The sequence below is a fragment of the Sceloporus occidentalis genome, unplaced genomic scaffold (assembly GCF_023333645.1).
Source record: "Sceloporus occidentalis isolate IW3139 unplaced genomic scaffold, rSceOcc1.0.p SCAF_4, whole genome shotgun sequence".
Classification (NCBI taxonomy): Eukaryota; Metazoa; Chordata; class Lepidosauria; order Squamata; family Phrynosomatidae; genus Sceloporus; species Sceloporus occidentalis.
Genome location: NW_028316984.1, coordinates 17,014,940 through 17,039,802, shown reverse-complemented (window position 1 = coordinate 17,039,802; position 24,863 = coordinate 17,014,940). Strand labels below are relative to the sequence as shown.

Sequence of the window (24,863 nt, the reverse complement as noted above, 5' to 3'; positions counted from 1 at the left end):
TTGTAATAAATAATTTTTATCGTTAACAAGGAAGCAGACAACAGCATTTTAGTATAAATTGTTTTGTATAAAAACCGTGTCACAAACTAAATTATCTGTTTCAACTAAACACAAATATTGCATTTTTTCAGCATATTTTGTTTCAAAGTAACAAATGAGTTTGAACAAAACAGTTTGCTTGCCCAGTAACAACTCTTTAATAATTACTTTCTCAAAGAATCATTTTTTCTCTACTTGTTGAAAGCTTGGCACCTTTAGAAACCTGACAGCCATGCACAACCCTATCAGTCATAGCACATTTGTATGTGATGGCTATGATCATTACTTCATCAGCATTTCGTAATTTGTCTATTTTTCTTTATGGACCCAAGTATTGACTTTGTCCTAAACTAACGTAAGCACTACTTTGAATCCTCATATGTTCATAATGACAGCAAACTTTCTAGAAACAAACAGAAAGGAAGCCTGATGAGATAAACTGTCTCTGCTATAATCCAAATAGGCACAAGGATAGCACTACGGTTCCAAGCCTAATATGTCAAGCTGCAACATACAGAAGAATGCAATCATGGCGGATGGCAGTGGCAAATATACAGTGTGAGGGACCACCATATCAAGAGACTATTGCAACTTAATTCTAGTGGGTTTATTTGGAACTAAGCCCCTCTGAATTCAAAGTGACTGTTGCATGCTTAATACTGCCACCTTTATATATCTTCTCTAAGTGTATCTAGCAAACTATTTCAGTATCATCTCAAGCACGTTTAGGCAAATATACCTTTTTACTAACTGTAGGGTGCTTATACTTGAGTGACTGGTCTTACAACACATGAACATCCTGTTAATATACTCAAAACATTTTATCAGTTGAGAACACAATTAAGACAAGACTCTACTTGTAACAACAGGATGCCAATCAATTAACTATGGTCCATTTTTTACTTCACAGGAAACTGAAGAGATTAGCTTCCAATGCCCATGTACCATCATGTACCTGAAAAATAACCTTGGTCACACTACCAAAGCATTTTGTTAGCATGGTTCTATAATCAAATCAAGAGTGACCATGTTATTTCCCTGATACTTCTAGTAGCATGAAAAGTGCACTTAGTGTATAAGTGAAGCATTCATAAGATTTGTTAATTATCATTTAAACTTCCATTAGTATTTTTACAAAAGGTTAAGCATACACACTAAAGCATTTCTAGTACTTTACCTTCCGAATGCATATTCTGCACTCATTTTTATATATCTTGTAGGCAGGACAATAAATTGGAGCAACATAGTAGTTTTTACTTGAAAATGCTTTAAATTGGTCTTCTAATGTGCCAACTCTATACTGGAAGCACAATGTGGGGTATATAAAGTTATGATGATTTACTGAGGACTAAACTGATATTCTGCACAAGAAAGAACCCCAAGAAGAGCTTTATGACACTATTCTGAACCTAAGTTTGATATGTAACTATTACTGTGTAAGACTGCTTGAATTTCAATAATCCATTAACCATGAAAACTGAACACCATGTCCAGCAATGAGCTGCCATTTCTTTAAAGATCATTTCCTTGACCCTTGATCTATACCATTATCCTGCATTAAATATATGGAATTATTAACACTGTTTTGAATTTTTGAAGCACTGTAAGCTTAATTCATGCCCAAACATTCAAGATAACATTTACAATGGATATGAAGATACACTGATACACTCAAAATACATTATACACAGCTATACCATAGTGATCTGCATATGGATGTACAAAGTCAGTAAACATTCTTATCAATTCAGAAACAAGGACGACATATGTTAAACAAATTAGCCTGAACTACTGAAGTTGGTTGTTTCAGGCAGCATCGTATTTAGGTAGTTAGAAAAACTTTCTTAAAACTTTTTTCACATCAGATCAGGTTAGACTATTTTGGTCACTGGTAATAATCTATAAATCATTTGAGGTTATTAGTCAACCTTTTAAATAAACAGTATAGTACAAAATGTGGCATTTTCTAATTCTGCACTATGGTGATGTACTTTGTATTGGAATGTATGTTGGATATCAACAATATCAAAAATATCTTATGTAAACTAAAAAGTCACATTATGATCAACAGATTAAGAAATGAGAAATTCATCTTAGAACAAGGGCAAAGTACAGCCAGTGTATTCCACAGCATTGACTATAGTGAGTAGGGCTTGTGGTAGATGCTGTCCAACATCATCTTGGAGAGCAACATTTATCCATCCTTGCCTTAGAGTCAAGTTTTCAGATTATCCATACAGAAGCCATTCATATACCAACACATTTAAGAAGTCTTCTTAGATACCAATGTGGTTTATGAACGTTTACAACTTTTTACACTAGCCACTGGAAGACATTTTAGAAATCACAAGCCTACACTTCATGTGTACTAGGCAACAGGAGCAATGAAACAGAAATGCAATTGATGCACTTTGTTATTTCAAACAGGCTAGTGCCTTGTGCATTGATGCATGTACACTCAAGAATGATGTCTTAACTGGTAACGTTTGAAGCTGCCTTATCTCTATTGAGAAATGACAGGTTTTTAATATAAAGTTTTCTATTCTGTATTTGCTAACTTGTTTCAATAAAGATTCTTTATTAGATTAATTGAGATTTGTCATCACATACTAAAATAGATGAAATCTGCATTACTGTAGGAAGCATAATTGCCTTGCTTCTGGCATTGTTTAAATATACAGCCTCTTCTCAACCCCACCTCTAATCCCCATAAAAATAGAACTTTGTTCATCTGATTGTCGTGGCTATAATCTTGTCATTAAAATTTTATCTTTCAAAATTAACTTTTAGAAAATACTGGCCCTAAAAGAAAGATAATAGCCTTCTGGCACAAATCATCAACCGTAACAGTTTAACAGGTCAAGTGTTTGGCTTTAGCTGCAACCAAGGGGAGAGCCTTGATGCATCTTTGGTCCACATAAAGAGTGTATACAGCTAATTGCACTATAGTCCAGCAGCATCCACCTGATTTTTACGTTGCCTTATAGAGCTTTGCTCTATTTTGTCAGATTCCTGATGCTCTAACTCATCTTCTGTCTGAGATCCTTCAACTGCAGAGTCATCTGAGGAGTTCTCTTGAGACTCTTCTTCTCCACCTTCTTCATCGTCTCCTTCAGGCAACCCTTTTTCTGTAACTGTCTCTCCTGCTGCAGACTGTAGTGACTCCTGTTGCTCTTCTATTTTATCATCACTAGGGACCATCAAATCTATTGCAAGAAAAATGGATGAAATTTAACATTATAATTTCGCACATCATTTTCTACAAAATCCCATAGCTGCTATCTGTCTTTTAATTCCAGTCCTTTGATTAAATTTCTTCAGCAGTCTACAACAGGGATTCCCAACCTGTGCTCTAAAGAGCTCTTAGGGTGCCATGTGCACTTCCCAAGTGCACTGCGGCCACTCCAAGGAAAATGAAAAAAATAAATTAAAGAAAAAGAATATATTCTTATACTGCTAAACACCATTAACTTAAGGCAGTGATGGCAAACGGAGGCGGCACTTCTGCCCTTCGGAAGCGGGGCTTCCAGTGCAGGACTTCTCCCCCCCTCCTGCCTTTCCTAGGCCTCCAGCTGTCTCTGAGAGACAGTTAGAAGCCAGGGAAGGTGTTTTTTTTGGGAGGGGGGGCAACAGACATGTGCCATTGCTTCTCCTCATCCTGCTTTTTCCCCTGGCTCCAGCTGTCTCTGAGAAACAGTTGGGGGTCAGGCAGGGCCTGTGGAGAGGAGGAGGGGGCATGCGCCCATTCCTCCTCCCACTGGATCTTTCCTGCACCCCCCAGCTCTCCCTCCGGAGGCAGCTGGTGGTCAGGAAGGACCTTGGGGAGGAGGAAGAGTTGGCACGCACCCTTCCCCCCCCCCCGGACCCTTCCTGAACTGCAGCTGTCTCTTCAGAGGCAGCTGGGGGTCAGGAAGGATCCATGGGGAGGAGACAGAGTGAGCATGCACCTGTTCCTCTTCCCCTTGGACCTTTCCTGGAGTCAGGCAGGGTCCATGGGGAAGAGGAGTAGTGGGCACGTGCCCATTTCTCCTCCCCATGGATCTTTCCCTGCCTGCAGCTGTCCCTCCGGAGATAGCTGGAGGCCAGGAAATGTATCTGGGGAGGAGCAACTGGCACGTGCCAGTTGCTTCTCCTCCCCCTCGCCCTTTTCGCAGCATCCCGCTGTCTCGGAGAAGCAGCTGAAGGCCAGGAAAAGGCCAGGAGGAGGAGCCAGAGGCACACGCCAGTGTCTCCTTCTCTCCAGCGCCATTTTTTGGCTTCCAGCTATGTCAGAGAGACAGCTGGAGGCCAGGAAAAGGCAGGGAGGATGAAGAACAGGCACGTGCATGCCTGTCTTTTCCTTGTGCACAGCAAAATGGCGTCACATGCCACCCGTGGTCTGCATGCCATAGGTTCACCATCACGGACATAGGGGCTCTGCCATAGAAATAAGGGCTATGCAAGTCCAAAAAGGTAGGAGCCCTATGCTCTAACAGGTGGCTCTCCCATATTTTGTAATTTTTCTTATCCTTGTGCATAAAAGCAAACTGAATATTTTTATATTTGTTAATTTCTTATAGATTAAGAGCATTATATTGCAGTTTTGTTTGCCTAGCAAGTTTTTTATCACTCCAAATTTAGGGGTTTATAATTTTTTCAGAGTAGAAATGGCAAGCCATTCACTAATCCCACTCAGCTGGAAATAAGTTTGCAATTTTCCGCACATTTAGTGCTGTTTCATTGCTAATACATTAAATTCATTACAGATTAAGACGTGATACCTCAGTCATGACTGATTAAAAATAGCATTCCAATCAGATTTAAGGATCACAGATGTCTAAATGCAGTAACCTGAACTAAAATGTAAGTAAACTCGTATTTCTTCATTAATTCCAAGATTCTTTAGACATTCTAACGGTACATTTTTCACAATCTTCATGACTGCTTCCATAATACTTTGTTATTGTTGCATCCCTTCAAGTCATTTTCAGTTTATGGTGAGCCTAAGGTAATTCTATCATGAGATTTTATTAGCAAGATTTGCTCAAAAGGGTTTGCTATTGCCTTTCTTTGTGTCTGAGAGAGTATGACTTGACCAACGTAACCCAGTGAGTTTCCATGGCTGAATAGATATTCGAACCCTGGTCTCCAAGTCATAATCCAAAATTCAAACCACTACACCACACTGATTCTTTGGTTAAGCTACTTGTAAAATATCCTCATCTGGGTCCACTGGTCACACGGTGAAGTGAAACTTGCTATGGGCCCAACATCACTTATGTAGCACAAGGATCCAGCTGCTTGTGTGGCATTACAACTTTTGTATGAAAGATAACCTTTCAGAATCTGCTAGATAAATTTTACTTTTATGTTAATTGCTCTTATTAATTACCATGCATACTTGTATACAAGTTAACCTCGTGTATAAATCGAGGGAAGGTTTTAGGGCCAAAATCATGGATTTTCATATGACCCACGGATGAGTCAAGGGTAAAACCTAGGGGCATGTAACAAAGGATCTACAAGGGAAAACAAAAGGAAAACACCACTTCCCTCCCTCCTTCTCCCTCTCTGGACTTCTCCCGACCACCAAACACTGGTGGTGCTGGAGGAGGTTTTAACATTGGATTGAATAGAGAAGGAACATGGGGGGGGGGGAATGTGGTGTTCCATGATGAGACAGATCCAGAGAAGAAGGAGAATGGGGAGAGAAGGTTTTAACATCCAATTGAGAAGGGAAGGGAAGTGGGAGGAAATGGAGTTTGGTGAGCATAGAGACTCAGAGGAAGAGAATGGGGAGGGAAGGTTTAAACATTCGATTCAGAAGGGAATCACCTCTATCACATACTCATACACTTCTGTCTTGGCAGCTTTTTCAGATATCACTGAGGAGGCATGGAGAGTGGGGCAGAACTTTTATCAGGACATTTCTAAGCAGTATTACTGTACTGACCCGTATATAAGTCGACCCAGGATTTTAGGGTCAATTTTGGGGCATAAATTTATTGACTTATAGTCGAGTATATACAGTATCTTATTTGCAATGGCATGCCTTCCAATACTGTAAGCTGCACTACTACTATTCATTATACACTTACCAGAAACTTCTGTTTTGGACTTCAGCGAAGAAATGCAGTCTGAAAGTAAAACTAGTATCTGAAAAAAGAAAAGCAGTATTACCAAGACAATTCACAAGTTCACAAATTGCAGCCACATTTTTGCAAGTCTACATGCTACCTTTCCAATTTGGGGAATTTAGCATACATCTATATTTCAGAGCTACATATCTATTTTTAATATATTTTTTGCCACAACTCCATAAAGGTTATAAATCGCTGAATGGTTTAATTTTAAATGAGTCATCAGCAAGTTGCCTGGATGATCCTTATAACCCAATTACAAACATTATACTGCGTGAAGTTGAAGGCTTTCATGGCCAGCATCCATAGTTTTTTGTGCTTTTTTGGGAGGGGGGCTATGTGGCCATGTTCTAGAAGAGTTTTTTCCTGACGTTTTGCCAGCATCTGTGGCTGGCATCTTCATAGAATGATGTGTTGTTGCTTATCATTGTTAACATAGACCATTTAATCTGAACATTCAATGGCATGCTCTGGTATTGGCCCAGCTTCCTTTAAAAAACCCCTGGCATTGTACAAACCTCCTTCTGGTTTCTCTCAAGTTAATCAGTACCAAGTTACCAAATGAAATGCTTCAGAAGCTCATATGGTCTAAATCCAATTGTTCATTCCAAACTGAACCTGAGGCACTGAATGAACATAAATTATGTAAATCTTCACTTATACAGCTTCCTTTAAGCCAGGGGTCAGCAACCCCCGGCCCGCGGGCCACATGCGGCCCGCCAAGGCCGGGGGACCGGCCCGAGCCCAGTCCTGCCGCCAACTGTCAAAGGCCCCGCGCCGGCGGCAATCAGCGGCAGGACCGGGCCACTCACACGGGGCCTTCGGGGGGCTGCTGGCCTTCTCCCTCTCACGCAAGCAGCAGCTTGTGCGAGAGGCCAAAGGCCCTGCATCCTCGTGCGAGAGGCCAAAGGTCCCGCATCCTCGTGCAAGAGACCTTTGGGGGGCCGCCGGCCTCCTCCCTTCTTCTCTGCCTCCGCGGAGGACGGGAAGGAGCCCACAGGGCCGAGAAAGAGGGGAAGGCCTCGAGCGCTGGCAGCCCCCGCCGGCTCTTTTGCTGGCTACTGACAGGGCCTGAGGCCCCGTCAGGGGCTGGCAAAGAGGGGGAGGTCTTCAGCACTGGTGGCCCCCGCCGGCTCCCTTGCCGGCCCCTGATGGGGCCTGGGGCCCCATTAGGGGCCGGCAAATAGGGGGAGGCCTCCAGTGCTGGCGGCCCCCGCCGGCTCCCTTGTCAGCCTCTGACAGGGCCTGGGGCCCCAGCAGGGGACAGCAAAGAGGGGGAGGCCTCTAGTGCTGGTGGCCCCCACCGGCTCCCTTGCTGGCCTCTGACGGGGCGGGCAAAGAGGGGGAGGCCTCCAGTGCTGGCCCCGACCCCAGAGGGTGGAAGCTCCACCCCCCGGCTTCGCCCCCCCCAGTTGTCTGAGGGACAGCAACCTGGCCCCCGGCTCAAAAAGGTTGCCTACCCCTGCTTTAACCCAATAGTTTACTCTAGTTGGGGTTAACAATATAGAATTTAAGCCTAGAGGTTTGACTTCTCAACTTAAACTAAAATGTAAAAGGGTGTGTATAAGACACCAGCAAGTGTAACAAACGTTGGTTTGTCAAATCAAAGGGTGAATAATTACAAAAGGTACATGTTTATGATGTGTGTCATTCACAATAGGCCTTTGCAAACCCAAGTGTTAGTGTGTTCTGCAAGAAACAATAGTTATAAACTGCCTCCCTCCATGACCACATTTAAGATAGCAAGTAGCATTTTAGTATCTTTATTACTCACTGTTCACTCTTCTACTATGTGTTAAATATATCTCAAATAATTATATTTAACTATAACATCACAGCTGAATTTACAATACCTAAATGGTGAAGTAAAAATACTAATTGCTGTCACTGGACTAATCAGATACAATTAGACTAACACTGGCATTTACACAAGAAATATATTTTTATACAAGGATGCTAGAATGCTTTTTTTTACTGTAAAACCTCTCTACAGTTCTTGTTTCATAATGTAAAGAAGGATTTCTTACCAAACCCAAGATAAGACCAATCAATAAAGTGGCCAATATGAAGACAGCATAGGAACACCAAATGTGAAGTCCAAGAGTGCCTGTTAAGTAGTTATGGATTTGCTGTAAAGAAAACAAATTGACAGCTCAAACCGAAACTGTAATCTGAGTACTTCTGTCACAAATGGTATGATATGACATTTAGACAACGCAACAGATTATCCAGGCATATTTAAAAACAACAGAAAAAAAAACTTTTTAAATATTCCCTTCACATTTTAAAGATTAACATGTGTATTGTGATATAAGATTTTGTCGGCTCCAGCACACTTTATCAGGTATATCAGGAGGTGGCTTGTAAACACTGACTTCAGAGGGACATGAAATGCAGAAAATAAAAATTGGTACATGTGAGTTACTGATAATACATTATTCAAATCTCAATATGAAATTTTTTTACTCAATAATTTCCACTTTAAGGCCACTGACAAAAGTGTCACAAGAGGATGAAATTCCATTTTTTTATCAGAAGTAACAAAAAGTGTACGCCAGCTGCGACCCTCTCTGAAGTTGGGTAGCCTAGAAACAATAGTACATGCACTGGTAATCTCTCAACTAGACTTCTGTAATGAGCTCTACATGGGGCTACCCTTGTGCCAAGTTCAGAAACTCCAACTAGCACAAAACAGGGCAGCCAGGCTGGTTGCGGGTACATCTAGAGCCAACCATATTACTCCTGTACTAAAATCTCTTCATTGGCTGCCTATCAGTTTCCGAACAATGCTAGGTGTGCAAATTTCTTATACTGATGGAATACTGGGGAACAATATTAATTCTCCTTTCAGAAGTGTACATAATCCTTCAGCATACTACTTAATTAAACATTTTGTTTACTCACCCTGATCCATCCAGATAAGTGGAAGAGTCCTGCCATGCCATGCATCCTAATAAGAAACAGTACTTTAGTTTTATCGGTAATGAAAGACAGTTACTACTTAATAACCTAAGTGTTCTTGCATGTTCCACAACAAATAAAGAATTATTTCTCATGCTTCTTGATTGTCAGAACATGTTTTTTGCTTTCTATACTACTGTGTAGTATGGGATAATGAGGGAAAGAGGAGATGCCTTTCAAATACATGAAAAGATGTGTGTTGATCATTATATAAGTTAAATGATGTACTGTACAAGAAAAGGCACTCTCTCAAATATCAAGGCTCCAAGTTATTCGGAGCTTTAAACATCACATGTAGAGAAGAAGATTCTATTAAAGGTCCATGAGTTATCAACATATAAACAAATGCCTTGTGAACACTGTTACACACATTTTATCAATATTTGTGAAGAAGTCGTCCACAATGTCATTCTCAGATTAAGTGAAAACCGTAGCAACTAAATGTATTTTACATACTTGCAGCACCTATTAATACATTCTCTTTCTTAGCTCAAGCTGATATTGATGACATTAAAAGCTTTGATTAACTTGGAGCCTCAATATTTGACAGGCTGCCTCTTTAAATATGCACCCAACAAAATACTGCAGTCTGCTGAAGGAGCCCTCCTCTTCAGCCATCATGGGGAGTGTATCATGTACAGACAGAAGATGGATTCCTTGTCTTCAGATTGTCCTCTATTTGGAAGTCCAGGTGACACTAACACTGGGTTCCTTAGAGCACCATTAAGATCTGGCTATTGAGTCAAGTCTTAGAGAGCTGTTGACCATTATTTACTCATTATAAAAATCTTGTAGTGGATTTTGAAACAGCTGAACACTGCATGCACGTGCTCACACACACACACACACACAAAGAGAGAGAGAGAGAGAACGAGAGAATTTCATATTCAGAAACTTTATAGACAGGAAAGAGAAGGTTGAATTTTTATTTGCATGTAAATGTTGGGCGTGCAACTTGAAGCCCACATTTCTGTATACTCTCTCTGACCCTTTTCTCCATTTTTTTCTCTATTTCTCCACGAAGTTCTTCTGCCTTTAAGAACAGCATGAAATGCAGATAGTGAATGGTGTAGTTTTTCTAGGAATGCTGAGTCCACAAAATTTGGAACCCTGCCCAATGCATCTGAAGTTACTTTACTGTGACTGTGTTCAACTATGCCCTCATCCCATCTGCAAAACAGCAACAATCATACTGACCTGATTCAGTGTTGTAAGGATTACAGAGTCAATGTATTGTACGGTATGCTGAGAAAACAGTGCTGGGTAACCTTAATCTTTTGGACAACAACTCTCCTCCAGCCAAATGGGCACTATATGAATAGGTCAAGGGTCACTTTAAATTTTTACATCTCTAAAGGTGCATCTACACTGTCAAAATAATGCAGTTTGACACCATTTTAACTCCTATGGCTTATCATACAGAATCCTGGGATTTGTCGTTTTGTGAGGCACCAGCACTCTTGGCATTCCACAGGATGGAGCTACATCACTGAAACTGTATTATTTTTACAGTACATATGCATCCTAAGACTCAATAAAACACAACCCGAGTGAAATCACAGCCATGTCTTCACTCATTGGTTATACACACTGAAAGGATGTAACATGTTTATTTCTTCCAGAACACTTGAGCAGAATAGCCATTACAGGTTTTGCCCGACCTTGGCTTCAGCAAAGGCTTGAGATGTAAGTTTTATTACTGGTAATTTTATATCACTTTAACTTCCATGCCACTATCTTAATGAATCCTGACATTTGTAGCTTGGTAAAATAATTCTTTGCCATATACTTCTACTCTACTTCCCTGAACTACAGTTCACAAAATACCCAGAAGTACTGTCTTCACAACAGATTTAAACTGATTTAATCCTCAGTTATTCTTCTCAGTAACTTAAGGATTCTGTTATGACTGGAAATGATATAGTTAAGTAGGTCAGAGACACATTTAATCTTTTTTGATAAAATCTGGGAATCAGGACCAATGAATGGTGTAAATATGAATAGGATAGCACAGCTAAAATTTAAATAAAACACTAACTGAGCAATATGCATGTGCACTTTTTAAAGTAAAATCTGAGAATTCAGGCCATTCAGTGGAGTAAACATATATAAGGTAACATGGCTAACACACACACACACACAATTACAGCTATCAGAAACACTATACTGTATATTATTTACTAGCAGTAGCTAGTAATATAAGATAGAAAAAATTAACAGGTCATCCTAAATATTAAGAAGCAGGATGAGGAACTAAATGGGTAATTGCAGTCTGTGACAACAGCCACTTTTTAAAACTTAAAATGTAATTGCAGCTTAAGAAAATTATAATTACAGTATAGATGATGGGGACTTCCATCCCGCCACAGGTTCTACGGCTTCCCATTTTTTCTCCAGGATATAGCCCTCTAGATCCTCCAGTGACCTTGAGCCACGATATCTGCGGAAAATGCCATCCTTTGCACTGAAAACAGATAACAATGTAATTATATTACCAGACCTGCAAGTGAAATACCCAGTTAGCTAATGCAAAATAAACTGTCATGTTACTGACTGCACATAGTTATTAGCTTTAAGTATGATCTTGGGAAGAGGTCAAAGAAGCAAGTCTTCTTGTTCATACTGCCTCCTCCCTGCCACTTAATCTCTATGTCATTACAATAGAGTGAATGCAACAGTACAGATGTGCAAGTGTTGAAGAGATGGAAGCAAACCGCTGTAGGCTTCCTGCTATCCTTCTTTCCCTTTTACCATGTGTGAAGGGAATCTGGATCCTAGTCTTTGATTCACCTTGGAATTCAGATTTTAGGAGGACACAAACCAATCGAGATTACACACACTCAGTAGTCTCCAACTCTAATATCATGGCCATTTTTTGAACTAATCAAGGAATTCTGTGAATAAATCCCAGAGGAATCCAACTATTGTAGTGGTGATTCCCTAAAGAGAGGTGAAACCTCTTCTGGTTCCAGTGGTACGTTTGCTGTTATTTCCTTACTACTGCACACTGCAGCCATGTCTCCAAGAACTGCACTGAGGAATATCTCTCTACAATTGCTTAAAGACCTATGAATGTGAAAAATCTTGACTTCTAATCTTTACAAAGCATTAGTTGCACCTCAATCAAGAAAATATCTAACTGGTAGATTGGTGTATTGCTTATGTTTCTCCATTACTTTGTTGTCTGTTTCACTCTAAAAATGCCACCCTCATCACAACCATACTGAAATATTAAATATTAAAACCATACAGTACTGCAATAGAAAACAGTTGTTATTGTCAGGAAAATGAAGTGAAGTACTTACTGGTAGATAGTAGGAAGTGTAGTGACAAAGAAACGACCACTTACGCCTAAAGAGTAAAGAGGTTTTCTTCAGTGGAGTTTCTCTAAGTGCATTATCTAGATTTTCTAGACAAAATCACTAACAACCTCATGACCAACTTGTTAGGACACATTTTTAATAAAGATTTTGAGCACGTTAACTTTATAATGCATTTTAAACTAGTTCCCAAATGATCAACGATCCATTTGATTCCCAGACCACTGAATATACCTTATGTACTACTACACACCTTATGGACATCAACAATGGAAGTAGATACAGTTATGAGCTAGTTAACAATTATTAAGATGTCCTCTAGAGATACTGTCAGCTATGCTTCTACCTCAGCTTCTGGTCTATAAATAAGTATTTAACTCTTGCAGTTTTAAAAAGCTCTGCAACTAAAATGATAGACAACTAACAAATCCACTATCCATATCATACTGCAGAATATGCAATTATATATGCAACTATAGAGGTAAAGGTCATCCTATTGTCAGGAATACAAATTCATTATTGCAGAAAAGGTCTTCAAGCATGAAGAATACAGCTGCCATTCTATATTCACTTTCTCAAAAGTAAGACCCATGGAATTCAGTGGGAGTAACATTTGAGTAAACATATACAGGACTGTGCTGCAAGCATACAATTTGGTGTCAAAAATATGGAAAATGATGGGTGAATATATTCTAAAGCAGGAGAATACTGCCTATGCTAAAAACAATTTGGATAGTTTGTGGTAGACTAGTGGAGGCAAGTCAACCATGCAGATTTTTCTTAACCAAACAGTAGCAATGGCTTTCAAAAAAGCGGTAGCAAACTGTCCCTACAGAGGGCAAGAACCATACATGCATCCATCCTCACTACTTCAATCCTGGCTAAAGCTCTGCTGTTAACTGACAGAAGGAAGAAGAACCTGAAATGTCAACATGCAGTGTTGAGCAGATTTATAATGACAACCACAGTATTGTTATTATTATTATGCTTTATTTACTATATAGCGCTGTAGATTTGCACAGCGCTGTACATACAAATAATAAAATAGATAAGAGGAAACCTAACCATGGAGTACAATCTAAGAAATAATAGGATAATACATATAAATAATGGGGCTAGGCAGGGAGTTGGGAGTATGAGGACCCAGTTTCTGAAGTACATGCAAAAATACTAATAGCATGCTGATATTACAGTATGCTCGCACCAAGTGCGGGCTTGCCATCCACGGATTTGAGCCTCTGTGGACGGCAAGCTCCCGCACACACCCATTGCAAACAACTGGACTTGAGCTCCCATGTTTTTTGCCATCCATGGATACCAAGGGCCCACTGTACTTGGATAAAAAACAAACAACTTATAAAACTCTCTTCACTGCACATAATTATGGACAAAAACACCAAAACCTTTTTACAAATGAAAATTATTTTTGCTTCCCTCAAAATTTGCACTGATCTTTCACTCAAGTCCCAACAATTCACTTGATATCAAGTGTCAACTTGATCTCTGAAGGTTAACATTTTGCCTTATAACAAATAATTTATCCAGCTTTAACTTAGCTGTCCTTCAACATCGCCTTAATCACTGTGACCCACTGTTAATCTTAAACAAAAAAGCAGCAACACAACTCAGGTCATGTAACAATTCTTTACACAGCTTCAAACTAAGTAGTACTTCAGCTATCATATCCCCAAGACAGAAGCCACCTTCCTACACAGATTTAAAGATGCCTCAGACCTATGCTACAGACTGTAGAAGTAACCTCTAGAAAAGGGATGAGAGACTTTCAAGGGGGCAGAGCCCTCCTGTGAGCTAGATGATGGCAGGGGCAGGGCCCCACTACAACTTTGCTGCTTCCAAGGAAAAAGCACTGGCACCAGGAGTACTCCTTCAGCTTGTACCATAGTGTGGCTCCTCATTTACCTTTCCTGTGGAATGAAGAAGGGGATGCAGCACCAATATGAGAAGCCAGCTGAATCCCTACTTTACAGCTTAGCCTGCTTTGCTTCTCCCACATTTTCTCTGTGTATTGAACTATAAAGCAAGAGCAAAGTGGACTTAACTGGACACTGAGGAATTATCTGACTGAACAGCCAACTTTGCTTCTCCCTTAGCTTCTGCAAATAGGGATGAGTTGGTGCAAAAGCTGAAACACAACTCAAAGGCCATGAATCATTCACTCTCCTGCTCTCTCTTCCTTCTGTGGGGCAGCCCTACATCCCAGCATCTTGCTGTCCCAAGGGCCAATATAATAAACAAAACGTGAAGCTCAGGCCAGAGGTTCCCATCACTGCTCTAGTTTGTGGCAAGTAAGGGTGGCTTGGAGGTTTCACAACTTCAAGGCACCATTTTAAGACTATCCTCTGCTTTATTAACATTACTTAGTTCCACATCAAAAGAGCATTTTTAACCTACCTGGTTCTTGAGTGACATCCACCTTGCTCACATTGAGTTCAAGGTCTTCACCATCTCTTGCAAATGCTTCCCATACTAATTCCATCTGCTGACAGGCAGGACACCAAGGGGCATAGCTAAGGAAAGTGACAATATGATATGAGCTCAGCATACACTTCCTTATCTGGTTAAGTATACAATGTATCAAGAACGTGCAGTTTCCTGAACAATTTCTGCCACATTACTTGTGGATTATTGTAAAGTCCTTTTCCTGGTATCTTCAAAAACAGTTCAGAAACTTCAACTAGCAAAAAATAGTGCTTCCATGCTGCAATATAACACTGAAGGCTTTCAACTTCAATGTTACAGTACTTAAGTCGAGTGTTCATTTATTTCTAGGAATAATTTAAAATGCTAATGTTTAACTTTAAACTTTTAAGTGGTTTATTACCATGCTACCTCGGAAACTTGCTTCCATGGGAAATTGTGTGGCTTTTAGGGTGAGCCTAGAGGCCCTCCTCACTTGTGTCTGGGTACGTTCAAGTCATTTATGGCAACCCCATTAATTTTATAGGGATTACTTAGGCAAGGAATACTCAGGTAGTTTTTCCAGGTCTTTCCTCTGAAATATAGCCTACAGCACCTGGCATTTGCTGGTGGTCTCGCATCCAAGCACTAACCAGGACTGACCGTGCTTAGCTTCCATGATCAGACAGACAGGATCCTGTGTCTTTAGGGCTTTTACACATCTCTCCTCACTCAATATAAAAAAGCAAAAGAATGGATACAAAGACAGGGCCTTTTGATGCTGGTGCCAAGAGGGTGGTCCTGGTGGGTACTGACCGGGATCCCTCACTGACCATCTTCAGAGGACTGAATGCCTTCAAATGCAAGTGGCCTTTTAACAGATTGGTTGTCTGTTAGAATTTTAATGCAAGTCCTGCTATATTCTAAAAGTTTTATAAGCTATTGATTCTACTCTGTGTAATTCAGTTGTTTTTAACCTTTCACTTTTTGTTGTATTTGTAATGCAAAGCACTTTGATTATTTTAACAGAAGGGATGCATTTAATAATGCAAGCTGGAAACAACCAAACAGCAAAGTTACCTTGTCCCTCCCACATCTAATATAAATTCACACACACACACCCATACTATCACAGTCAATTATTAATATATAAAATAATGGAAAAGGTTTCCAGCTCATTGTATCTAACAACAACTACTAAATATTTTCTATCCCTGGATACCAAGATGGTATAGCAACTAAACTCTCTTCACGTTCCAAAGTGACACAAATACATTTCAGATATCGCCCTACCATATCTTACCGCTCCACAAATTTGAGAGGAGAGAAGGCAAAGTTTTAAAGAAAAGCATCTTACAGGTGAAGTTTTATCTTAACTTCTGACAAATGGGTGCAATCAATTTTTATCTCCTTGGTCACGTGTTACTAAACTACTCACAATGTGCTGCTGGCAGGGTGAAGCAAAACACAACCTGGAACGTGGAAACATTCACGGGAACATGCGTTCCTTCAAGTTACTGGAGAGATGCAGGTCAGAGGCATCCATGCATCTGTCCTGTAACATGGTTTTGACAGAGACAACGATATTATACTCCTAAAGTACTCTACAAAGTGCTTAATGCCCACCAGACTCCATGCTTAACTCAGTTGTTGTTGTTTTTTAAATGAAAAATAATAATATGGAGGCTGATATGCAACAAAGCACCAGCCTTCAGAACATTCTTTACTTCCAAGAATACTTTCAAAAATGGCTCCAAGTGAGGCCCAGTAAATAAAAAGGGCAGGTGGCTGCACCCCAGCACTTCAATTTGAAAGTTATTCAGCCAGCTCAGAAAAAGAAGTCCTTGGAACTGGTCAGGAGTAGAGGGCCACAAGGGGCTGAGAAGAGCAAGGGATGTTTTCCTGGCTATGCTACACATTTTGTCTATTGCGGATTCAGACAAGTGGTTTTGTTTTCAAACACAGAGACCAGCTCTAGCTTGTAATTAAGTTTTTCTGCAAGTTGCTTTTTTAAAAAATGTGCCATCCGTTTACTTTCTGCCAAATTAATGATTTATGACTGGACACACACCAACCACAGTAGCTATTTAGTGAATGGGCAAGCATTTTTCCTCTCAGATGCCATCTCAGCCTCAACTTCTCCACAAGCACAAAAATGCTGGTGACTGTATTCTATCAACAGCAACTGCTACAATTGAGGAAATGCTTGAGGGTGTGTATGTGCATCAAAAAAGTAGGTGAAATGTTCTAGTCTTGTCTAGAATGACCTTCAACCAGTTACTATTGTGTATCAACAACAGTAATTCCGATTAGGCAGGAGTGCCAATTTGGGAAGCAAGTCATTGTTATTCAAGGGCATGGGTTGCCAAGATATGCAGTCTCTGAACAGTTTTCCAGAAATACCCTTAAAGAAATACATGTCTGAGAAGAAAGCACAATAAGTTATGTGGAGCTTACTCTGAAATAACTGAACGTGGGACTGCAACGTCAATGTTGTTGTTGCGTGTCTTCAAGTCATTTCCTACTTATGGAGACCCTAAGATGAACCTTATCACTGGGTTTTCTAAGCAAGCTTTGTCAGAGGGGGTTTGCCATTGCCATGCTCTGAAGTTGAGAGAGTATGGATTGAGGGTTTCATGGCTGAGCAGGGATTCAAACCCTGGTCTCCAGAGTCATAGTCTAACACTCAAACCACTACACCACACCAGAATATTCACATAGTTGTAAGGAGTTAACAGAATTTTGAGGTGTACTTTTATTATATGAGAAATGCACATTTGCTAGTTGTCACAAGGAACATTTTGTTATTTTACACGTTTTTAAAAACACTACAGTTTTTAGGATGCTCCCCTTATTTTAAAATTTCTATTAGGTACAGCTGAAAAAACATTAATGTAGCCCTTTAAAAATGCTTGTGACAAGGCTGTTCTCCTCCACCAACAAAACACTATATTTAATAACTTCCTTCAACATGTTAAGCAGAGAGAGGAAATTAAGCTGTTAAATAAAATGTTATCTACTCAACAAGGAAAGGCCAGGTACTCTGGGATTTGTTGCACAGGCCAGCTTGAATGGCATTCTTCCTCAACACCAGAGACAGGCATCTGTGGCCCTCCAGATGTTGCTGAACTCTAGCACCCACCATCCCACACTATGGCTCCAGCCATTTTTGTTGTTTGTTGTTAACGCTCCTCAAGTGGTCCCCAACTCTTGGAGACCCTTTGGATGAGACCTCTCCAAGACCCCCTGTCCTCCACTGCTCTGCTTAGGTCCTGCAGATTCATGGGTTGAGTCTAACCATCAGGTGTGCAGTCTTCCACTCTTTCTACTGCCCTCTCCCTTCCCTAGAATTATTATCTTCTCTAATGAGAAGACATGTCTTCTCATAATGTGGCCAAAGTACAACAGCCTTAATCTGACCATCTTGGCTTCCCGGGAGATTGCAGGCTTACACTGTTCTAGGACCCATTTGTTTGTTATTTTGGCTGTCCGCAGTATCCTCAGCACTCTTCTGCAGGATCACATCTCAAATGAGTTGATTTTCTTCCTATCCACTTTCTTCACTGCCCAGCCCTCACATACATACATGGTAATGGGGAATACAATGGCTTGGATGATTCTAACATTGGTGCTCAGTTGTATATCTTTACTCTTTAGGATCCTGTCTAGTTCTTTCATAGGTGCCTTTTCCATTCCTGGTCTTCTTCTGATTTCTTAACTGCAGACTCCATTTGATCACTACAGCTACAGGCATAGTGGTGATAGATTAAGCATACCTGTGGTTTCACCTTTGCATATACTGGCTAGATAGCAGTTGTGATATAATTTGCTTATCCTTACCCTACACAATTGTAGCTCTCTTTCGTTCAGGCAAACACCTGAACTGCATTTCTCTGTTTTCTGTTTTAAATAATGCACCTGAGAAACCATTCCTACAAGAACAAGAAGCCTAAGGAAAATGTGTTTACAAAATGGTCCAGCTACAATATCTGAAAACTCTCTACTACTTTATTTTCAATTTATAACCCATGCAGGGGCTACCTAAATTAAGTGGAACTTTTCACAATACAAATATTTGCTCAAGCCTCATTTATCCTTTGCACAGTTGTCACTGATAGAGGAAGTTGCACAGATCAGAGGAAGAAAGTGGCAGTAACAGACCACATACTGGATTAGCACCAGATATGACTTTCAAACCAGGTGCATCTGAGGTCAGGCTGAAACTTGTCTGCTGCAAACCCTAAAAGTTACCTTCCTTCTCAGGGACTCCCCTCTCAAACACAATATGAGATAACACTTGCATAGGGATTCACACACTTGAGAAAATCCTGTAGACACTGAACAGGGACTACAGGTGGGTTGATATGTTGCGCTTCTCCAAGTTGAACATTCAAAGTAATCTTTCCATAACAAAAAGCCAACAAAAGCTGGCGATGAAAGACAAGGCTGTGTCACAGAATGGATTCGCAGATATGCACAATTAAGTCAAGGTAACAGGACATACCGGTGTGGCATAGTGTTTTGAGTGTTGGACTATGACTCTAGAGACAAAGATTTGATTCCCTGATCGGTCATGAAACCCGCTGGATGACCTTGGACAAGTAACGCTCTCTCAGCCTCAGGGGAAGGCAATAGCAAACCTCCTCTGAACAACCCTTGCCAAGAAAACCCCATGATAGATGTACTGCAGGGTTGCCATATGTTGGAAATGACTTGAAGGCATACACAATGACAACAAAATATTATGGAAAATGTATCTTTGGGATGTTGGAAAGGATCTTGGAAAGCTTGCCCTGAAGGCACACCACCACCACAGGACATCTAATCTGCATCCTGTTGCAACAAATGGGCATGCAGTACCCTTAGGCTGTTGCCACACTGCAGAATTAATGCAGTTTAACCCCGCTTTAACTGCCATGGCTCCATCCTTTAAAATGCTAGGAATTGTAGTTTACTATGGCACCAGATGTCTCTCACAGAGGAGGCTAAATCTCTCACACAACTACAAAATCTCAGAAACTCATAGCACTGAGCCATGGCAGTTAAAGTGGGGTCAAACTGGATTCTTTCTGCAGTGGAGAGGCAACCACCCTTAGCCCGAATGAAACCCAAAAGAGCTGCACCCACTCCCACTCCCCTTGGTATGTGGAACTTGGGTTTTCCTACCAAGCCTGGTCAGTTTTACACTTAGCATCACCACCAGCAGCATAGAGTAGTAGTTTGAACATTGAACCACGACTCTGGAGACCAGGGTTCGATTCCCAGCTTGGCCATGAAACCTATGGAGTGACCTTGGTCAAGTCACACTCTCTCGGCCTCAGGGGAAGGCAATAGCAAACCTCTGAAGAAATCTTGCCAAGAAAACCCCATAATAGGGTCGCCTTAAGTCAGAAATCTTGAAGGCACACAATAACAAGTATTTCCTTACAGATAACAGGTTTGTGTTCTTTGTTACTACTGTATTCCCCTGTCTCTGGGAGCCATCAACTCCAGCATTACACTCTTAAAACAGGGCTAAGTCGCATTATTATTATTATTATTATTATTATTATTAATATTTACTCTACAAAGCAGACAGTGTTTACATACAGTTTCTCTATAACATTGCCTATATTTTTATATAATTATTCTTTCTTAATTCTATTTGTTATTATTATTATTATTACGGATCGAGGCGGATTACAACAGAAACAGTAAAAATACAAATACAGTAAATCATAAAATATTAGCAGTCCCCAACCCATTACCAACAGGGGAAAAACCCCCACATAATTAAAAATTCAAGGAAAAAACCCAATCAAATTACAAATTAAAGTTAAATTTAAAAGTTAAAAGATAGACAGATAGTAAAAATAGCTATGGGCATTCTTAATCCGTTTCTCCTATATCATCATCATCATCATCATCATCATCATCATCATCCTGTATCTCTGCACATCAAAAATACTTATACATGATACATCCTCATATATATATATATATATATGTGTGTGTGTGTGTGTACTTATATGACCTCCTATATCTATATCTATAGATATAGGTAAGCACTTATACATCCTCATATAAATATATATATGCATGTACTTGCATAGCCTCATATATATATATATGTGTGTGTGTGTGTGTGTGTGTGTACTTATATGACCTCCTATATCTATATCTATAGGTAAGCACTTATACATCCTCATATATATATATGTGTGTGTGTGTGTGTGTGTACTTATACATCCTCATATCTATCTATCTGTACTTACATATCCTCATATATGTATGTGTGTGTACTTTTATACATTCTCATATCTATATATATATATATATATATATATATGTACTTATACATCCTCATATATACAGATATTTATATAGCTTGCTTGTGTGTGTGTGTGTGTATGTATATATGTGTGTGTATATATGTATATACACATACACACACACACACACACACACACACATATACACCAGCTCGGTCACTTTAAATAGGGGTCTCTGCATCCTCCCGTTGCCCTTTGGGGTTTGTAGTTCAAGAAGGGGGCACTGAGCATGTTCAGCCAGAGAGCTCCCAAGCCTCCCTGAACTACAGCCCCCAAAATGCAACAGGAGGAGGAGGCAGGGACCCCATTTAAAGCGACCTGGCCCCGTTTTATAAGAGTGTAAAGCGGCGATAAGCTGCTAGCGTGATAGCTTCGCCTTGGGCTTGTCCGTAGCACTCACAACTCCACCATCCAGTGTCCCTGCAGCAGGAGGCTCCAGTTGGCCCCGCTCAGCAACCGCACTTGGCTCTTCTCCTCTTCCTCCAATGCCTCAGGCTCCAGTGAAGCCCAGGCGGCCAAAGCGGGCAGCAGCAGCAGCAGCAAGAGCAACGCTGCCCTCTGCTCCCTTCCTTCCCAATGGACGGAGCGGGTCCCGCGCGCCCCTGCCACCGCCGCCATTTTGTAAGAAGTCAAACCGCCGCCAAAGAAAAAAAGCCCTAGAGTTCTACTCCCTTCGAGGAGCAGACGCCTCTCTCTTCCGGTTCCAGTGCGACGGCTATGCAGTGTCACTCAGAGAAACCAGTCTGCAAAGGGAGGGCCATGTCAGCTCTTTGAGAGACACTCACTGAAAGGGAGAAGATGATAGTGGCTTCCCCAGACTTGAGACTCCTTCCTCAGGCGACAAATGACAGAACTAGCCTATAGGGAAACCTTAATTGCCCCCCAAACTGGGCTCTTTATGAAGGGACTTTGGACTTCAACTCCCAGAATCCCAGACTATTGGCCAACAGGGCTGAGGCTTCTGGGAGATGAAGTCCAAAATCTCTTTTAAAGGGACCGCAGTTTGGGGACCACTGCCATAGAGGATCATCATTGGAGCATAGTTGCCCATAGAGAATACAGAGGCTGGGTTGCTCAAACATGCAACACCAAAATAACAACAACAACAACAACTTAGGGTTATGGCGGGGTCTGAACCTATGTTCAGAGGGTCCCCTGAGGCTGAGAGAGAGTGACTTGCCCAAGGTCATAGTTTACACAGCCGAGCAGGGAATGGATAATAAATGGAGCCACCATGGCTGCCCTGTGGCTGCAAGGCCTGAGCAGGGCTACTGATGACAACAGAGTTTATCACACTGGAGCTAATTTCGGTATTAAAGAGACATTGAAGCAAAGTTAAACCATCCTGCAAATAAAGAGGAAATGACACACAATTTCGCAAATGAAAGTCACACACATTTACATTCCGCGCATAACAACGTGAAAATGGGGGGAACCCCAAAGTTGCATTTCATATTCAGCGATGCCTACAGCGGAGATAAAGGAGAAATAAAGGAGAAATGGGCGTACTGCGCATGTCCACAAATGGAGGGGCACTCATCCCATAGCTGGAAATCATGGAGCCTCACAGCTTCTACCTCCTTTTGTGAGACCATTATGGGGTCCTTTTCGCACCCCAACAAAGCAACCTATGCCAGGATTGTGAGTAGGTTGGATACATATAAAGGTGCTTTTACCTATCTCCTTTATATGAACCTTTATACACACACAAAAGTGCATTTATCTACCTCCCTATTGCACTATCTGTCTCCATGTGTGTGTATATGAGTATGTATATGCCCCATTACTTGTTCTGGGGCACGAGAGGCTTCCAGCGTATGCTGTATATATGTTGAAAGATAATACATGTATACATAGGGCTGTTCCAGTAAATATATGGTTTCAGAAACCAAAACATGTTCCCACATTTTCACCAGCCAGCATCTAGTCCTATCGAATGCTAATACCATAATGAATAAAATGCCTGGTTTAACTGCAATCTTTGCGCGGTGGCGTCTGAAATTGTGCCGCGTAATTACGTGGGATTTTTCCCTGGGACATGTTTTTGGGATAACCCCTCTATCTATCTCCCTTGTGTGATAAACTCCAAGATGACTTGGAGATCTCATTCATTCATGGGGCCCCCATTAATTTGAAGGTGGGACTTGGCCACAGTTAAAAAGGACAGCTTGGTCTGAACAACAAATAGTAATGGTGATGGTGGGTGGATTTAAAAAGCAGGTTCCTCAGCTTCCTTCTAAAGCACTTGTAATCAAAGATCATCTATGGCTCAGAGTTCTTTGCATGGTCTAAGTCTTTCCCTTAAGGCCAGCCACTCTTTCCCTGCACATGCGCAGACGCACGCTTATGCAATGGGAACCGGACGTCACACAGAGGAGCCATTAATGCTCTATCTCTTTGGGCTCCATCTCTGGAGGGAAGTTTGGGGGTGGAGACTAGGAGAGGCAATTACCGTAATGTGCCTAATTAAAGGTCACTCCTGTTTTGGCCTTCCTGACAGATGCTGCCTGGAAGGTTTCTTTAGGAGCTTTTCCAGGACATGTCCTACATTCCCACCTTCTGTCCAGGAGGAACTCCAAAATGTCCTCTATTCTGAGCATCGCTAAAAAGCATGGATTTAGATTTCTAAGAGTGCTTTAAGCTTTTCTTTGGCCTTGTCCTACTTTTTTCTTGAATGTCCTCCATTTTGAGTCTGACTAAGCAGCATGGATTTATATTTCTAGGAGTGTTTTGAGCTATTTTGTAATGTCCTACTTTTTTCCTGAATGTCCTACACTGTGAGCATGACTAAGAAGCATGGATTTATATTTCTAGGAGTGTTTTGAGCTATTTTGTAATGTCCTACATTTTTCCCTGGATGCCCTACATTGTGAGCATGACTAAGAAGCATGGATTTATATTTCTAGGAGTGTTTTGAGCTATTTTGTAATGTCCTACATTTTTCCCTGGATGCCCTACATTGTGAGCATGACTAAGAAGCATGGATTTATATTTCTAGGAGTGTTTTGAGCTTAAGTTTGGCCAAGCCCTTATTTTTTTTCTTAAACGTCCTCCATTTTGAGCATGACTAAGAAGCACAGGTTTATATTTCTAGGGGTGTTTCAAGCCTCTGTTTCTTAATGTCCTACCTTTTTCCTGAATGTCCTACATTGCGAACATGACTGAGAAGCATGGATTCATATTTCTAGGAGCGTTGCAAGCTTTACTTTGGCTATGTCCTCCATTTTTTTGAATGTCCTACATTTCGCGGTGCCTAGTCCTCCTTTGCATCTGAATATTGCCTGCGAATATTGTCTTGCGAGTTCATGACACCGCTGAAATGGGCAGATGAAACAGTGAAAAACAATGGCAACTGCAAAACCGGGGTGGAAAGATGGCGGATATGGTTGCAATCCTTTGCTTCCTTCCTCAGCACCATTTCTGGGGTGTTGTTCCAAAAGAGGAGCTTAATGTTTATTTATATAGTGTCATAAACTTGCATAGCACTTTACAGGCATCATCGAAACAGCATATAACCTGCCAACGGCGTACAATCTATAAGTCGTAAAATATAAGCTATACAAAATTAAGCGAGTTATGCAGTTAAAATACAAACTGTAAAAACAAACTAATACATATCATCAACCATAAAATAATAAAACAATATTTAAATACAGTTCCGAATGCTTTAGAGAACAAGAAAGTCTTTAATCCGA

The 24,863-nt window shown here is 40.8% G+C and overlaps 1 protein-coding gene across 1 annotated transcript; it reads right to left on the bottom strand.

The window, feature by feature from the left end:
- On the bottom strand, positions 1-21,795 carry LOC149313547 (thioredoxin-related transmembrane protein 1-like). Its single transcript, XM_089519305.1, has 8 exons — positions 21,569-21,795; positions 14,852-14,967; positions 12,425-12,470; positions 11,455-11,583; positions 9,063-9,108; positions 8,186-8,287; positions 6,117-6,174; positions 1-3,245 (listed from the first exon to the last, which is right to left on the bottom strand). The coding sequence occupies exons 1-8, from the start codon at positions 21,784-21,786 to the stop codon at positions 2,983-2,985; spliced, it is 978 nt and encodes a 325-aa protein (XP_089375431.1). The 5' UTR covers positions 21,787-21,795; the 3' UTR covers positions 1-2,982.
- Positions 21,796-24,863: the final 3,068 nt, after the last annotated feature.

Coding starts and splice junctions, on each gene's coding strand:
- LOC149313547 (XM_089519305.1), bottom strand. CDS start 21,786: ATGGCGGCGGTGGCAGGGGCGCGCGGGACCCGCTCCGTCCATTGGGAA. Junction 14,968..21,568: donor GGACACTGGATGGTGGAGTT/GTGAGTGCTACG, acceptor CACTTTCCTTAG/CTATGCCCCTTGGTGTCCTG. Junction 11,584..12,424: donor ACACTTCCTACTATCTACCA/GTAAGTACTTCA, acceptor ATCTGTTTTCAG/TGCAAAGGATGGCATTTTCC.